Genomic DNA, 12,787 nt, shown 5'->3' on the forward strand with positions numbered 1-12,787 from the left:
TTATTACCCTCAGTTGGGATTCCCGTTGAGGCAAGGTAGTTTCCATAATTTTCTCCACCCTTGGATTTATCATATCCACCATTTTTTCCTCTACTCATACTATACCATCAACTCGTGTCCTGGGGTAGTTTAAATGTACAGATGAAAATAATGGGAAGCGTAGTCGAAGGAATTATGTTATGAAACTCGGCATCGTTGGGTTTCACAACAGGGTGGAAAGCCATTCACTTCACCCAATCGGATCGCTCGCTGCTGCGTCACGTGATCTTTATTTATGTAATGCAATGGTGTTACACAGTAACCTAGCTTCGTGGCCGTGGAGAAGTAGGCTACAGGGGTTAATAGCGGACTCGGATTACTAAAGAGAAATAACATTAATGTGCGGATTTACCGACCTCGGTCGTGCGGCGTGTTTGGACTTTTTGGAGCATCGAGGAAACCGGCGCATTGGACTGGGAGCCGAGAGTCTTTATTGAAAAGGGGAGATGGCATTTGTCCCAATACAGAGACTAAGTTAGGGCTGGAAACGAACAATGTCACTGAATGTGTTGAACACGAAAAGAAAATTTGCCAGGTGAGCGTATGAGGACTCAGTTTGGCAGCAGGACGGAAAGCGGTGTGCTTTAGGCAGATGTGTGACACTATTATTAGTGCATCGCCAGCTGCCAGCATGTAATTTAAAGGGTCCTTGCAGCAACAATATCCCCAAACCGTCTATCTGCAGTGCTTTGACGAACAAAGCGACAGTTCTTCCCGTGGGACACTGTACTAGTGACATAACCAGTTAAAAAAATGGAAATGCTGGAGTGCCCCCTTTGCCTCTGTCTGATGTGCGAGCCGGTGACCGTGTCCTGCGGCCACACGTTCTGCCGGAGGTGCGTCGGGGGCTACCTGCCTTCCAAATGTCCGCTGTGCAAAGACAGGCTAAAACAAAAGGAGGTGAAAAACACGAAGAACAACGTCCTGCTCATCGGCGTCGTGGAAAAGTGCTGGCCCGAAGAGAAGAGGATGAAGTGCCAAATTCAGGAGAAACTCAAAGCCACCGAGTTCGCGGAAGCGTTACGCATCGCGAACGAGGGGCTGAACTTAGGTAAGGGACACACTTGAGACGCTCTTGACAAGTGCAGGCATACAGAAGTGTGTGTGTGCGGTGTGTGTTTTCTTTCTTTCTTTTTAATTGTTTGTTTGATTTATAAGTAGTATAATCAGGTTCCGTGGAATCAAATTAGTCTTTTTCCTCCTTTTCTTCCACTTTTACGCACTGCATATACTTTTCGAAGGTGTCCAGTGATGGTGCAGCCCCCCTAATAGCCAAGTACCCGGGTTAGTAAGAAGTCACATTGTTCCTCATTAGGTTAATAGAGAATGAAAAAAGATCAAACATATTAAACCATTTGATTGAAACAACAAAGTAATTTGTGATTTGTGCTGAATAAGCAAGATGCAGTGGAAGAAACATCTGTCTCATTCAGCTGTATTACGCAGTTAAGCATTATGACATAAGGTAAGATGTTGATTGGATAAACGTATCTGGCACAGACTCAGTCGGTGTGTGTTGCTTCTTTTATGCACCTCTGCAGGAGGAGGGAAATTTAAAGATGTTTTGTAAAATTTTAAAAACTAAACAATTGGAGCCTTGCAAGTTGTTATCTGTGCAACTGCTTACCTTCGACGCCTTTTGCATGTGCGGTTGATGTTTTTTTTATTTTCCTTTTTGGTTCATACAGCCACAGGGAAGTAAAAGGGTCTGCTCCTGCCTTAGATGTGTCGATCAAGTCAGCAGGCGCCCAGGGGATCATGAGAGTGTTTGTGCTATGGGGAATCAGCTGAATTAACCTTCATGTTCGCCTCCTCTGCCAATCCAGTTAAATACTTCTACCTACCTTGCTCCAGCATTGCGGGCTCTTGTGTAACGAGCTCCCTGCAGATTTGTGAACTAGTTTTTTTCCCCCTTCTTTTTCTTTTTCTTTTCTTTTGATGATTTCTCATGGCACCTGTTCACTTTCACTTGTTGTTTCATAGGAGCATTACCAAGAACTGACTTTGTGTTTGCAAATGCCTATGTGCGTGACCTTGGTTCTTTTGTAATGACTAGTCAAACAGCTTTAGGTAACAATGTCACCAGGAACCTAGAATGCACACTAGTGTGTCAGCTGAAGCTAGAAAGTCTTGAATGGACTGGAATAGGAGGTGACTGTGCACATATGTGAAGCAGAAGGTGCAGATACTGTCAGCACCAGGGGGGTGGAGGGGCTCGATCAAATATTAATTATCTTTATATAGCATGCCCATGTGTGTGTTATGTCAGTGATTGAGGAGTGGCATTTAATTGGAATGTTTGTTTTATATGGTCAGTAGTGGTGTCAAAAGCAATTATTTCTTTAAGGCGGCGCATCATAAATTCTTGGATCGATTTCCTCAGTGCTCCAGAAAGCAGAACTACTTGTTATGTGGGCCTGTTACTACCTGATGCGTGTTTCCTCATTTGAATGTTTGGATTGTTTTAATTTTGGCCATTTCTCCTCAAAAGCTCCACACACCATCATCCCTCACCTATTTCACCTTTTCTCACTTCCTCTAGTCCCAGACGACCAGAGTTTGAAGGTGTTCAGGGCCGAAGCGAACTTGGGCCTGAGGCGTTTCGCCGACGCTCTGATGGACCTCGACTACCTCTGCTGCCTTCGCCCCAGCTGGACAGAGGTGGGAACGGAGCGGTGCCAGCCAGACGCGCTGTGCCTTTGCTGTCTGTGTGGTTCTTTTGTCCGGACAACAAAAGCTGATCTGTTGTAGGGAACATTAACAGTGCCACATTTAAAGCATTTCACTGCACTCTGGTGTGGGAAAGTTTGCCGAATTTGAACCTGCACACCCTCCCACTGTCGACTTGGTTTTGTAACATGCATGTTATGGCACAACCGTAACTGCAGGAAGAAGGTGTTACCTCATTTCATAATTTGCCTTACCATGTCGACCTGATACATTTGAAAGCAATTTCCCCTGCTTTTATTGATGTTATGTCATTCACAATGTTATGCAAACAGCTACTTATGTCATAATGTCATTTAATCACTCCGTGCCAGTGGGTGACTCACTGCTAATGCAGAAAAACATACTGTACAGAGTCCATTATTGCATTGTTTCTGTTTTTATATCTAAATTCAGACAAAACTGAGGTTATTGTACTCAGCCCTAGAAATCCTAGAAACATGGTTTCTAACAAGATGCTTACTCTGGGTGGCATTACCTTTGGCCTTTAGTAGCAGCGTGAGCAACCTTGGAATGGTTTATGACCAGGATATGTCCTTCAGCACACATATTAAACAAGGATTGTCTTCATTCATTTGCACAATATCTCTAAAATTAGAAACATCCTATCTCACCTCTGCTGAAAAACTAGTTCATGCATTTATTACTTCTAGGCTGCACTATTGCAATTCATTATTAGTATCAGGTTGTTCTAAAAATTCCCTGAAAATTCTTCAGTTGATCCAAAATTCTGCAGCAAGAGTACTGACAGGGACTAGAAAGAGAGAGCATATTTCTCCCATATTAGGTTATTTTCATTGCGTCAATGTTAATTCATAATTAAATATAATTAATTAAATAATTAAATCCTTCTCCTCAGTAACAAAACGTTGAATAATTAGGCCCCATCTTATCTTAAGGACCTCATAGTACCGTATCTCCCCATTAGAGCTCTTTGCTCTCAGACTGCTGGCTTTCTTCTGTTTCCTAGGATATTATTGGGAGGCAGAGCCTTCAGCTTTCAGACCCATCTTCTGTAGAAGATGGGTCCCTTCACCTCCCAGTTTGGATTCGGGAGACAGACACGGTCTCTGCTTTTCACATTAGGCATAGAACTTTCCTTTTTGCATATAGTTAGGCCTGGATCAGCTGACCCTGAACCCTCCCTTAGTTAAACTGTAATAGGCCTAAGCTGGTGCTTGTCTGATTGTTAGCGTTTCTTTCTAATATTATGGTCGTTACCTTACAATATAAAGCACCTTGTCATTGTGATGTAGTTTAGTTATATTTATATAGTTAAAACTGAATTGAACTGAATATCCAGAGATGTTATTTTACATAAAATGTTCCGTAACACCATCGTTTTACAATTTGACTGACTCCGCCTCTACTGCAGAAAAAAAATCTGTAATTCTGCAACATACTTCATGTAAAGTTTTTGATGGTTGTTGAAATGCTCTGGAGGTCTTTGCTTAAACAGACATCAGTGTGCTGATTGCATCATTCTGTTTGTGCAGGGCTCCTTTCATAAAGGGAATGTACTGCTGGAAATGGGTCAGCAGAAAGAAGCCCTCATCCACTTCCACCGTTGCCTAAAACTTCAAGCTGATTTTGTTCCCGCAAAGAGCCAGATTAAGAAGGTCTGTTAAACCTCCCGAGAACTCGTCAGTGAGAAATGTAATGTAATTCAAGTTAAAGAGCACGTGTGATTCCTTATGTATAACAGGATGTAGCACAGACATAGACACTGCTAAATGAAAGGCTGGAGTCATGGAAGGTTAAAGAAGCACCTGCAATAGCATCCTGTGCAGAGTTGCGCAAATCATTTAAAGAACAGGTGATCTTAAGAGATCTTTTAGGATCTGACCTAAATCTTTGATATGTGTGAACATCATGGGTCATATGTTCAGAAGGCAAACATACCTCTAATAACAGATGCAATCTGTTAATAGAGAGAGCTCATTTTAAAGTTTGAACTTCCAAATCAGTTTAGATTTAGTTTGTTTCTGTGTGTTTTTTTTTTAAATCAAACAATTGAATGAATGAATAAATAAATAAATAAATAAATATACATGATAGCACTGTATAATTTAACTCATGATTACAGGCATAATTCCCCTGTAATTAAAAATGCAACTTTAACATATTTCATTTGAAATTACAATATGTTTGTATTTACCTACAAATACTACAAATACTTAAAGTTATCCACGATAGAATAAAGAGGTAATAAGTCTTTTTTTTTTACAGGAAACAAAGAAATAATTATATTGTAAATACATGTTAAGATGCGCATAATTTCATAGAACCTTTGTGGAATGTCAGGAATATGTCACTTGTACAGGCTGTATTATGGTGCAGGTTAATGAAATTATGTGTGCCATACTTAAATTTACTTAAAGAGTAATTATTTCATTGGAAAAAAAAAGACTTTTTACCCCTTTATTCTAGTGTACCTACCATAAAATATTTGTAAAAATACTTAAAATTAATGTTCACGCCCTCATTTTAGCTTTATTTGCATTTCTTCACTTAGTTCAGTCTTCTTGCAGTGAAACCTAACGTTACTGTGACGACAGTGACGTTAGGTTTCATGGCACATTTTCTTTTTAAATTGATTTTATTCTTACAATGGCAGATCCTGGAGGCAGAGGGAGTGGAAGTGCCGGAGGATGTGCCCTGCATTTTGCAGGCGGTGTCCGAGCACCTAAAAGAGCCCTGTCCTATCACAACCCTCGGCGGCTCGCAGGGGCCGGTTCATGCTGAAGGCTTCAAACATCCTCATGGAGATAAGGGAGAAGGAAAAGGGAGGAGAGATGCACATCAGGTAAACATTTCATATATGGTTAGAAAATGCATTTTAAAGATTAAGAAAAACAGAAAAAAACCCCATGAGGAGTGTCAGAATTTGCAAATAGATGGCCGTAGTCCTGGAATCTCCTCTGTTTTAAGGTCCTCCCATGAAGTGAGTATGGGGAAGCTTATGTACCTAAAAATAAATCCTAACAGATAAAACCTAATATCTGCTTTCTCCAAGGTGAAGCATGACACGGGTACTGAATGCTGCCTCAGCCTCTGCCAAGCGGTTTCCTTCCTCCCCGCTGCTGACGAGGATGAAGAGATGATGACGAGGAAAGAAGACTGGCACGGCAAGTGTAAGTCAATATATCGGTGCTCGCATTTATTATGATTTGACTCTCATCTTTAATATCGGTGTGCCCAGTAGGGATCATTTTTGTCTTTTGCAACTGCAAATAGCTTTCTCAACCCCCGCCACCCAGCAGATGGTTTGAAACTACACGATGATCGTGACCTGTTTTCCAAAAGGCCAAACTCACTGCAAACCTTTCAAGGGAATCTGTTTTTGTGTCTTTTCTCCTTCAGTCTTAGGTGAAAGTTATCATCAGAGGGAGAACGGCATGGTTGTTCTCACCGTGTCAGACTTTGAGTGCCCTCTCTGCATTAGGTGAGTGTGTTGGACTGCTCGCTGCAATCAATAATGCACCACTGTTTGTAACGGGGTCATATATCTGGCTGGTCTCGCTTTCCTTGCTTTGTCTGGTTAGTGTTTAGCACACATGCCAACACTCACCAGATTTAACAGCTAAATCATACATAGCATAAACAGGCTACTGTGTTATGTCTGTCCTCTAAAGGTTATTTTTTGAGCCAGTCACAACTCCTTGTGGGCACACATTCTGCAAAAACTGCATCGAGAGGAGCCTAGACCACAACCTCCGCTGTCCACTCTGCAAACAGCCGCTGCAAGAGGTAACTAGACTGAGTGCATTTAAACCCAATGGGAAGAAGGCCAAACAGCTCCACTTTAAGTAAAAAAGTACTTTTATTATTATAAAAGCTTTGTTATTGCAACCACATTTCGGACTTCAGGCGCCAGATTTAGCTCAGGCACTCTGACATGAATCTTTTCAATGCTCTACTTTTCTGACAATTATTTACTAATAGAAATGTTCTTGTTCTGTGCAAGAAAACTAAACACACTCAAAATCAATGTTGGATTTATGTTGGCCAATTTAATTCTTAATACTGTGAATGTGTCAGTGAGTCTGAATCATTCTAAACCAGTGGGCTCTGGCTTGCTACCTGCAATCTGCAACATACAACATGCTATCACACTCTTTTTATCCCCATTTCACTGTTTATAAGGAAACACATTTAAATCTGTACCATTCAAACAAAGGAAAGAGAAGGTCTGGCTGAAGACACTGAAACAATAGTATCTGAAGAGGAAGGAAGAAAAGGCACACTTTCCAGAGTTTTTCCACAGGGGTGATCAAGCTTTAAAAGTGGGCTGAAATAAATAGCAGTTTTGCTAACTGTGGCTGAAGTAAAAAAGGGAAAAAAGTAAAGTTTTGACATAAAAAATACTAGCAGACCATAAGAAAAAGACACTTAGAGGATATAGCACAGCTGGTCTGTTAGCCCAAGATGAAAAACTTTAGGGAGTTTTTGAACAACACTCATATCAGTCGCTATATGTGGGACTACGGAGAAATGACACTGAAACTGAAGGTGGATTTTAGTAAATGGTATGATGAGATGATACCTATAGGGCATGTTTCCAAGTAGGCGAAGTAAAATAGCCAAAATGAAGTAATCACACAGTTATATCAGCTCTATGGATTTTTCAACAGTAGCTGTATATACAGCTGAGACAAGACTTTAAAAATGTACTATATTTAAAAAAAATAATCTATATTTTAAGGGTGGCTTCAGGAGAAATTACTTGTGCTGCTAATTTGCTTATTTACATATTGTATGCATACTTGCACCCAGAACCAAGGACACATACATTACATACTTACATTGCTGCACTACTGCCACTGGAGTATCCTTAATCAAACACAGACAAATCAGTCACAGACAAATATATATCTATGAGCACCCTGACACTCACATTAATGAGGGAGCATAACAGTGCAAAGTATATTTTTTTAATGGTTGCAGGGTTTTTGTTTGTTTTTTGTTTGTTTCTTGCAGTACTGTAGTATCTTTTCTTTTTTCTCATTTCCAGTACTTCAGAAACAGGAAGTACAACCCCACAGTTCTGCTCCAGGACATCATGACCCAACTTTTTGCCCCCCAGTTGGCTGAGAGGAAACAGGTCCACGATGCTGAGATGGCTGAACTGTCCAAGTAGGCGCTTCCCCGACACAGTCTACACCTAATTATTGTTGCAACTTTAATAGATTGTTTTGTCACAAAATAGCCTGTTGTCCTTACAGTTGTGGTCTTTTCTCTTTCTTCTAGTCTCACTAAGGACATCCCTATATTTGTCTGCACCGTGGCCTACCCTGGAGTGCCCTGTCCACTGCATGTGTTTGAGCCTCGCTATCGGCTGATGATGCGCCGCTGCATGGAAACCGGCACCAAGAAGTTTGGCATGTGCAGCTACGAGCATGGCAGAGGGTATGCAACAGAATCTTTTACCTATTTCCACACGTAGCATACTGTACATCAAATTATGATGATGATGTTGGGATGAGAACAGTGGCCTATATGATTGCACGTGAATAGAAATGTATGATTATTTTCTCTAGGCTGTCTCTGTGTGTAGAGAGATTTTGGGTTTGACATTTTCCCGACTGTGAAGCTCACAACAGGCTAGGTGGAACCTGATGGGAATGTCAGCAGGGCACCGCAAGTAGACAGCGCAGGGGCAAAGTTTAAATCACTGATCTGTGACCCTGGGGGGATGGGAAAATAACAACATGGTCACAGGTTTGCCATGAGATCTGCTGTGCATTTTCATCTGCTTCTGAATAGCGTGCCTTTAAAGATCACGCCACAACCTCCAGGGCTGAAAAATAAAGCCAGCACAGATGGGGGGAAAAAAGAAAAAAAGTCTGTAGTTCCTTGAGTGGCCACTGGACTCTTGGTCCCAAAAAGCAAGTCAGTATCCAGAGACCATAAACACTAATGTTGAGGCTTTAAAATGTGGTCCAGAAACTAATTTAAGCCATCTTATCCATCCGATATATATATATATATATATATGTATACAGTCTGTGCTGGGTATACCATGTTCTAGCAGGGAGACGGCAGTCATGGTGGGACTTTGATGACCTTAATCATTTTGAAGTTATCCTCATCTTTGAGTCCAGTTACGTTCTTGTGTTCCTTCAAACTAGTAATGGCTTGAAAACGCACAAAACAAAACTAGTTTATGTACATTACCATTTGAAAATAAACTTTTATTTTAATATGTTGAACGTAAAGAGTGCTTTTTATCTCTTGTGCATCAGATTCGCAGACTATGGCTGTATGCTGGAGATTCTCGAGCTGGAGCTCTTGCCTGATGGACGTTCTTATGTGGAAACAATTGGTGGCAGCAGATTCAGGGTGCTGAAAAGAGGCCAAAGGGATGGTTACCACACTGCTGATATAGAGTACCTAGAGGACATCAGGGTGAGGGTTTCTGAGATTACAAACAGCAGCATTTTTCTCTCTGTCTCTCTCTTTGTGATTGTTAATATCGTTGCATCCTCTTTCTCTTAGGTTGACGGCAGCGAGTTGGAGCTTCTGCAGCGTCTGCACGACAGCGTGTACCAGCAGGCCCAGGATTGGTACCAGCGCCTCGGCAGCCGCATCCGCGAACAGATTAACAGACAGTATGGTGCCATGCCGGATAAGGAGGACAACATTCAGGTTTGTGCTTTAAGTGCGTTGTTTGCTTTGTTAACCTTTTTAAAACTCATTTCCCTCACTCTGCTCAGAAACCACTGCCTTTACCCTTTTAAATGTCAAATAGTGACCAGTTTTATCATGAATGCAAAAAAAAAATCTAAAAGATTCATTTTTTTTGTTTAGTATTCTGATCTATGTCTTACATCAGCTGAGAGAATTTAGGTTTAGAAGTTTAAAGCAACTCTTTTGATTAACCCTTTGATTAGCATCACAGGGTTATTGGACTGGTTTGGCACTTAATCTATTTTCATGATTACAGATGTGAAACTTTGTCTTTTAGGCTTCGCCTAATGGTCCAGGATGGTGCTGGTGGCTGCTGTCTGTTCTCCAGCTGGACCCCGCCTATCAGACCACTGTCCTGTCCCTGAATTCTCTCAAAGATCGCCTGGGACACCTCCGCCTTGTCCTTGAGTACTTCTCTCAGAGCTAGACCCTCTGGCACAGTGGTACTGAGACCACAGCTAGCTGACACCAATACTACGCACAACACATTAAAAAAGGAGTGAAATCAAACAAATGCACGCACGACACATTTTGAGTTTCGAGGTTGGGTTCGGGACTATCCTGTATCGTTTCTAGGGACTGTACTCGAGTCACAACTGAAGGCCAGATCACCTGGCTGCTAGCTAAAAGCTTGTGATTTTTATCACACAATCCAGTTGGTCAGAGTCAGGTTTTTGCTGTTTTGAGTGTTTCGTATATTTCTTACACCAGAATATTCTTCTGCACACACACTGTACATGCTGTACCAGTGAGAACTACAGGGTTGACCAAAGATTGATCATGAATTGTGGGGAAATTGATAACATTGCAGAAAACTAACACTGGGTGTCACTGTTTTACTCCAGTTGTTACACATAGAAAATCATGCAATAGCATCAGCCCAACTGTTAAACATGCATATATGGTCTACTTCAGCCGCACTCGATGCATTGTTGCAAGTAAGCATAAACAGCAATCTGCACTTAATTTGTAGAGATATTTTTGCAAGACTATGAACCTCCAGAGGGTGAAAGTTCATGTGCCAAAATATTTTTGGGGAAATTCACAGCGATTGTCTTATGCTATACAGCACTATTTGTAATGCCTGCATGTTAACTGCATCTACGCTATTGACTATGACTAAGTTTTTACTATTAAAGAATATTCTAAGATCCCTATTTAGCTGGTGAATAATCCAGTAATTTATACTATCACATGGCAGCAACTGGAGTATCACTTTTTAAAGAATAAAAGCTGCTGTTTTTTTCTTTTTCTTTTTCAGTGAAATGATGGCATTGAGATAGCAGCAGGTTTGCGTTATGCTACGAACCTGCGATTATGCATGCTGATGGTCAAGTAGCAGCACAGCACTGCATGTACGTGTGTCAGGTGTAAAATAACAAGTCACTCTTGTCACATGTCATTTTTTCCCCTTCTTTCTTTTTTGTGTTTTTGTTTTTTTTAAAGTAGATATGGTGTGCTGTCTGCACTGATAACAGTTACTGTAAAGTTTGACGTGCACGGCAAACGTTCTGTGCTGGGACGGCTGTAAAATCATTTGGTTATAACAGGAGTCTGTGTAGGCGGTGACACCTAACTCTGGCCCACCTACCACCAAAGTCGTGGTGCCTTTGAGTGCCTGGGCTGACCCACCAGGAGACCTGCAAGTCTTAGTTTTTACATGGCGTTGATGATGAACTGGGTGATCTTTTGTGGATATAGCGCTACATTCCGTGGAATGTTGAAGCTGTAAAATAACATAGAGCTAATTTACTAAACACTACAGGCTTAACTGGGTGATTGTTTTTTTGTTTTTTGTTTTTTTTTAATTTGATACATGTGCCATTGATATTTCTATATTAATTGCTTTATAGAAATAGCTGGACAACTTGTCACTGTGTTTATGTCTGTCTACATCATAGATGCTGAAGCTAGCCTTGATTCCTTTTATGCCTTTTGTATGGTGGGCAGCAAACTTTTTTTTTCTAACATTTCTTGGCTAACATATCATTTTAAATAATAAGAATTAGACCAGCAACACACTTAACAGATAGAGTTTGTATGACAGAGAGTCAAAACCCCGCTACAGAGACCGTTTAGATATAGCTTAGGCTCAAAAGAAAAAGGCTGTTCTTCAATTTCACGTGCACGGTTGAGAGTTTTGAGGTAATCTGAAGATGAGGGTAGAATCAGAGATGACAATGAATGTGCTATAAAAATAAAACACGAAAGTCAGTTTCCTGCTTCCAGACAATAAAGCTAATTCAAATCAGAAAAGGGATTTAATTCCATGTCTACAGAGGTGATTTTTTTTCACCTCTCTGACTCAATTTCTAACACCAATACTTTTGCACAGTAAAATCATTTTGGTGGGGCTTTGTTTTCTGATGCTCACCTACAGTCCCTCACACCTCTGGCATGTTTCTGTTTGTCAGTGTTATTGTTTGAAGAGATTTCCATGAATAGAATAATAATCTCGATCATAGCCAGCTATGTCACGTTAGTTTACCCTGCGCCGCTGTGAGATTACAATTCACAATGTGTTTTTTTTACAGAACAACTCATCCCAGTCTAACTCTTTGTCAACTTAGTGTTTAGCTGGTGTCCATTCATTGGGTAGGTTCAAACGTCTGCTAATGCATGCCCCCCTTTACACCCTGTTCATTGACATCGGTGCTACTGGACTGTCAGAAAATGCCCACGAGCACAGTTAAACCAGTTTTCACTGAATCCACGCCGTCTCCGATGCTGAACACGAGGCATAATCAGCGACCTGTTCTTGGCAGCAATTGCCCATGAGAATGAGCCGTACAGTTGTCTGCTCAGGAAAAAATAAAAAGGCTGTGAAAAGCACCATGGCGACTTGTTCCTGCTATGTGCTGCAGATCTTACAGGAAACGTTGGCCGCTGTGGTTGGATGGTCAGTGGTCTGTGGGCTGCGTGTGAACTGAAGACATGCCTGTTTTAGTACCACTCTGTTAGCAATGGGTGCATGCAAATCTGCCGAAAGCGAGAACAATGTCCGCCAGATGACGGATTTGCTTTTAAATTCCCCCACCCTTCAAGCCAAGAGCAGCAAATGATCTTGATCTGAATATTTCTTACCTGCTTGCCCACCCCCACCCCCTCCCTCCCAGATTTAACTTTTTAAATGTTGTTATAAATAAAAAAAATTCTCACATTCTGCGTTATCTTCCTTTAATTTTGTGTCTGAGTGATTTGAATGTCACGCTGCCAGTTTTTCTGGCTACATTTCACGCCAAATGGGAGCGCCAGGGTCTATTACAATTCACAGCATGACAGAAACCGACACATAGGAAGAATTGATGGGAGCGAAACATGCCTCACATAC

General features: G+C 41.2%; 1 protein-coding gene across 1 annotated transcript; it reads left to right on the forward strand.

Moving 5' to 3' along the window:
• Positions 1–58: 58 nt before the first annotated feature.
• lonrf1 (LON peptidase N-terminal domain and ring finger 1) lies at positions 59–10,613 on the forward strand. The gene is made up of 12 exons (XM_031733348.2): positions 59–1,090; positions 2,582–2,700; positions 4,263–4,385; positions 5,384–5,572; positions 5,783–5,900; positions 6,130–6,211; positions 6,402–6,516; positions 7,781–7,902; positions 8,017–8,175; positions 9,012–9,174; positions 9,265–9,414; positions 9,734–10,613. Exons 1-12 carry the CDS (start codon positions 793–795, stop codon positions 9,881–9,883), a joined length of 1,788 nt encoding a protein of 595 aa, XP_031589208.1. The 5' UTR covers positions 59–792; the 3' UTR covers positions 9,884–10,613.
• The last annotated feature ends 2,174 nt before the right edge of the window (positions 10,614–12,787 follow it).

This window comes from Oreochromis aureus, linkage group 2 (genome assembly GCF_013358895.1).
Source record: "Oreochromis aureus strain Israel breed Guangdong linkage group 2, ZZ_aureus, whole genome shotgun sequence".
NCBI classification, from domain to species: Eukaryota; Metazoa; Chordata; class Actinopteri; order Cichliformes; family Cichlidae; genus Oreochromis; species Oreochromis aureus.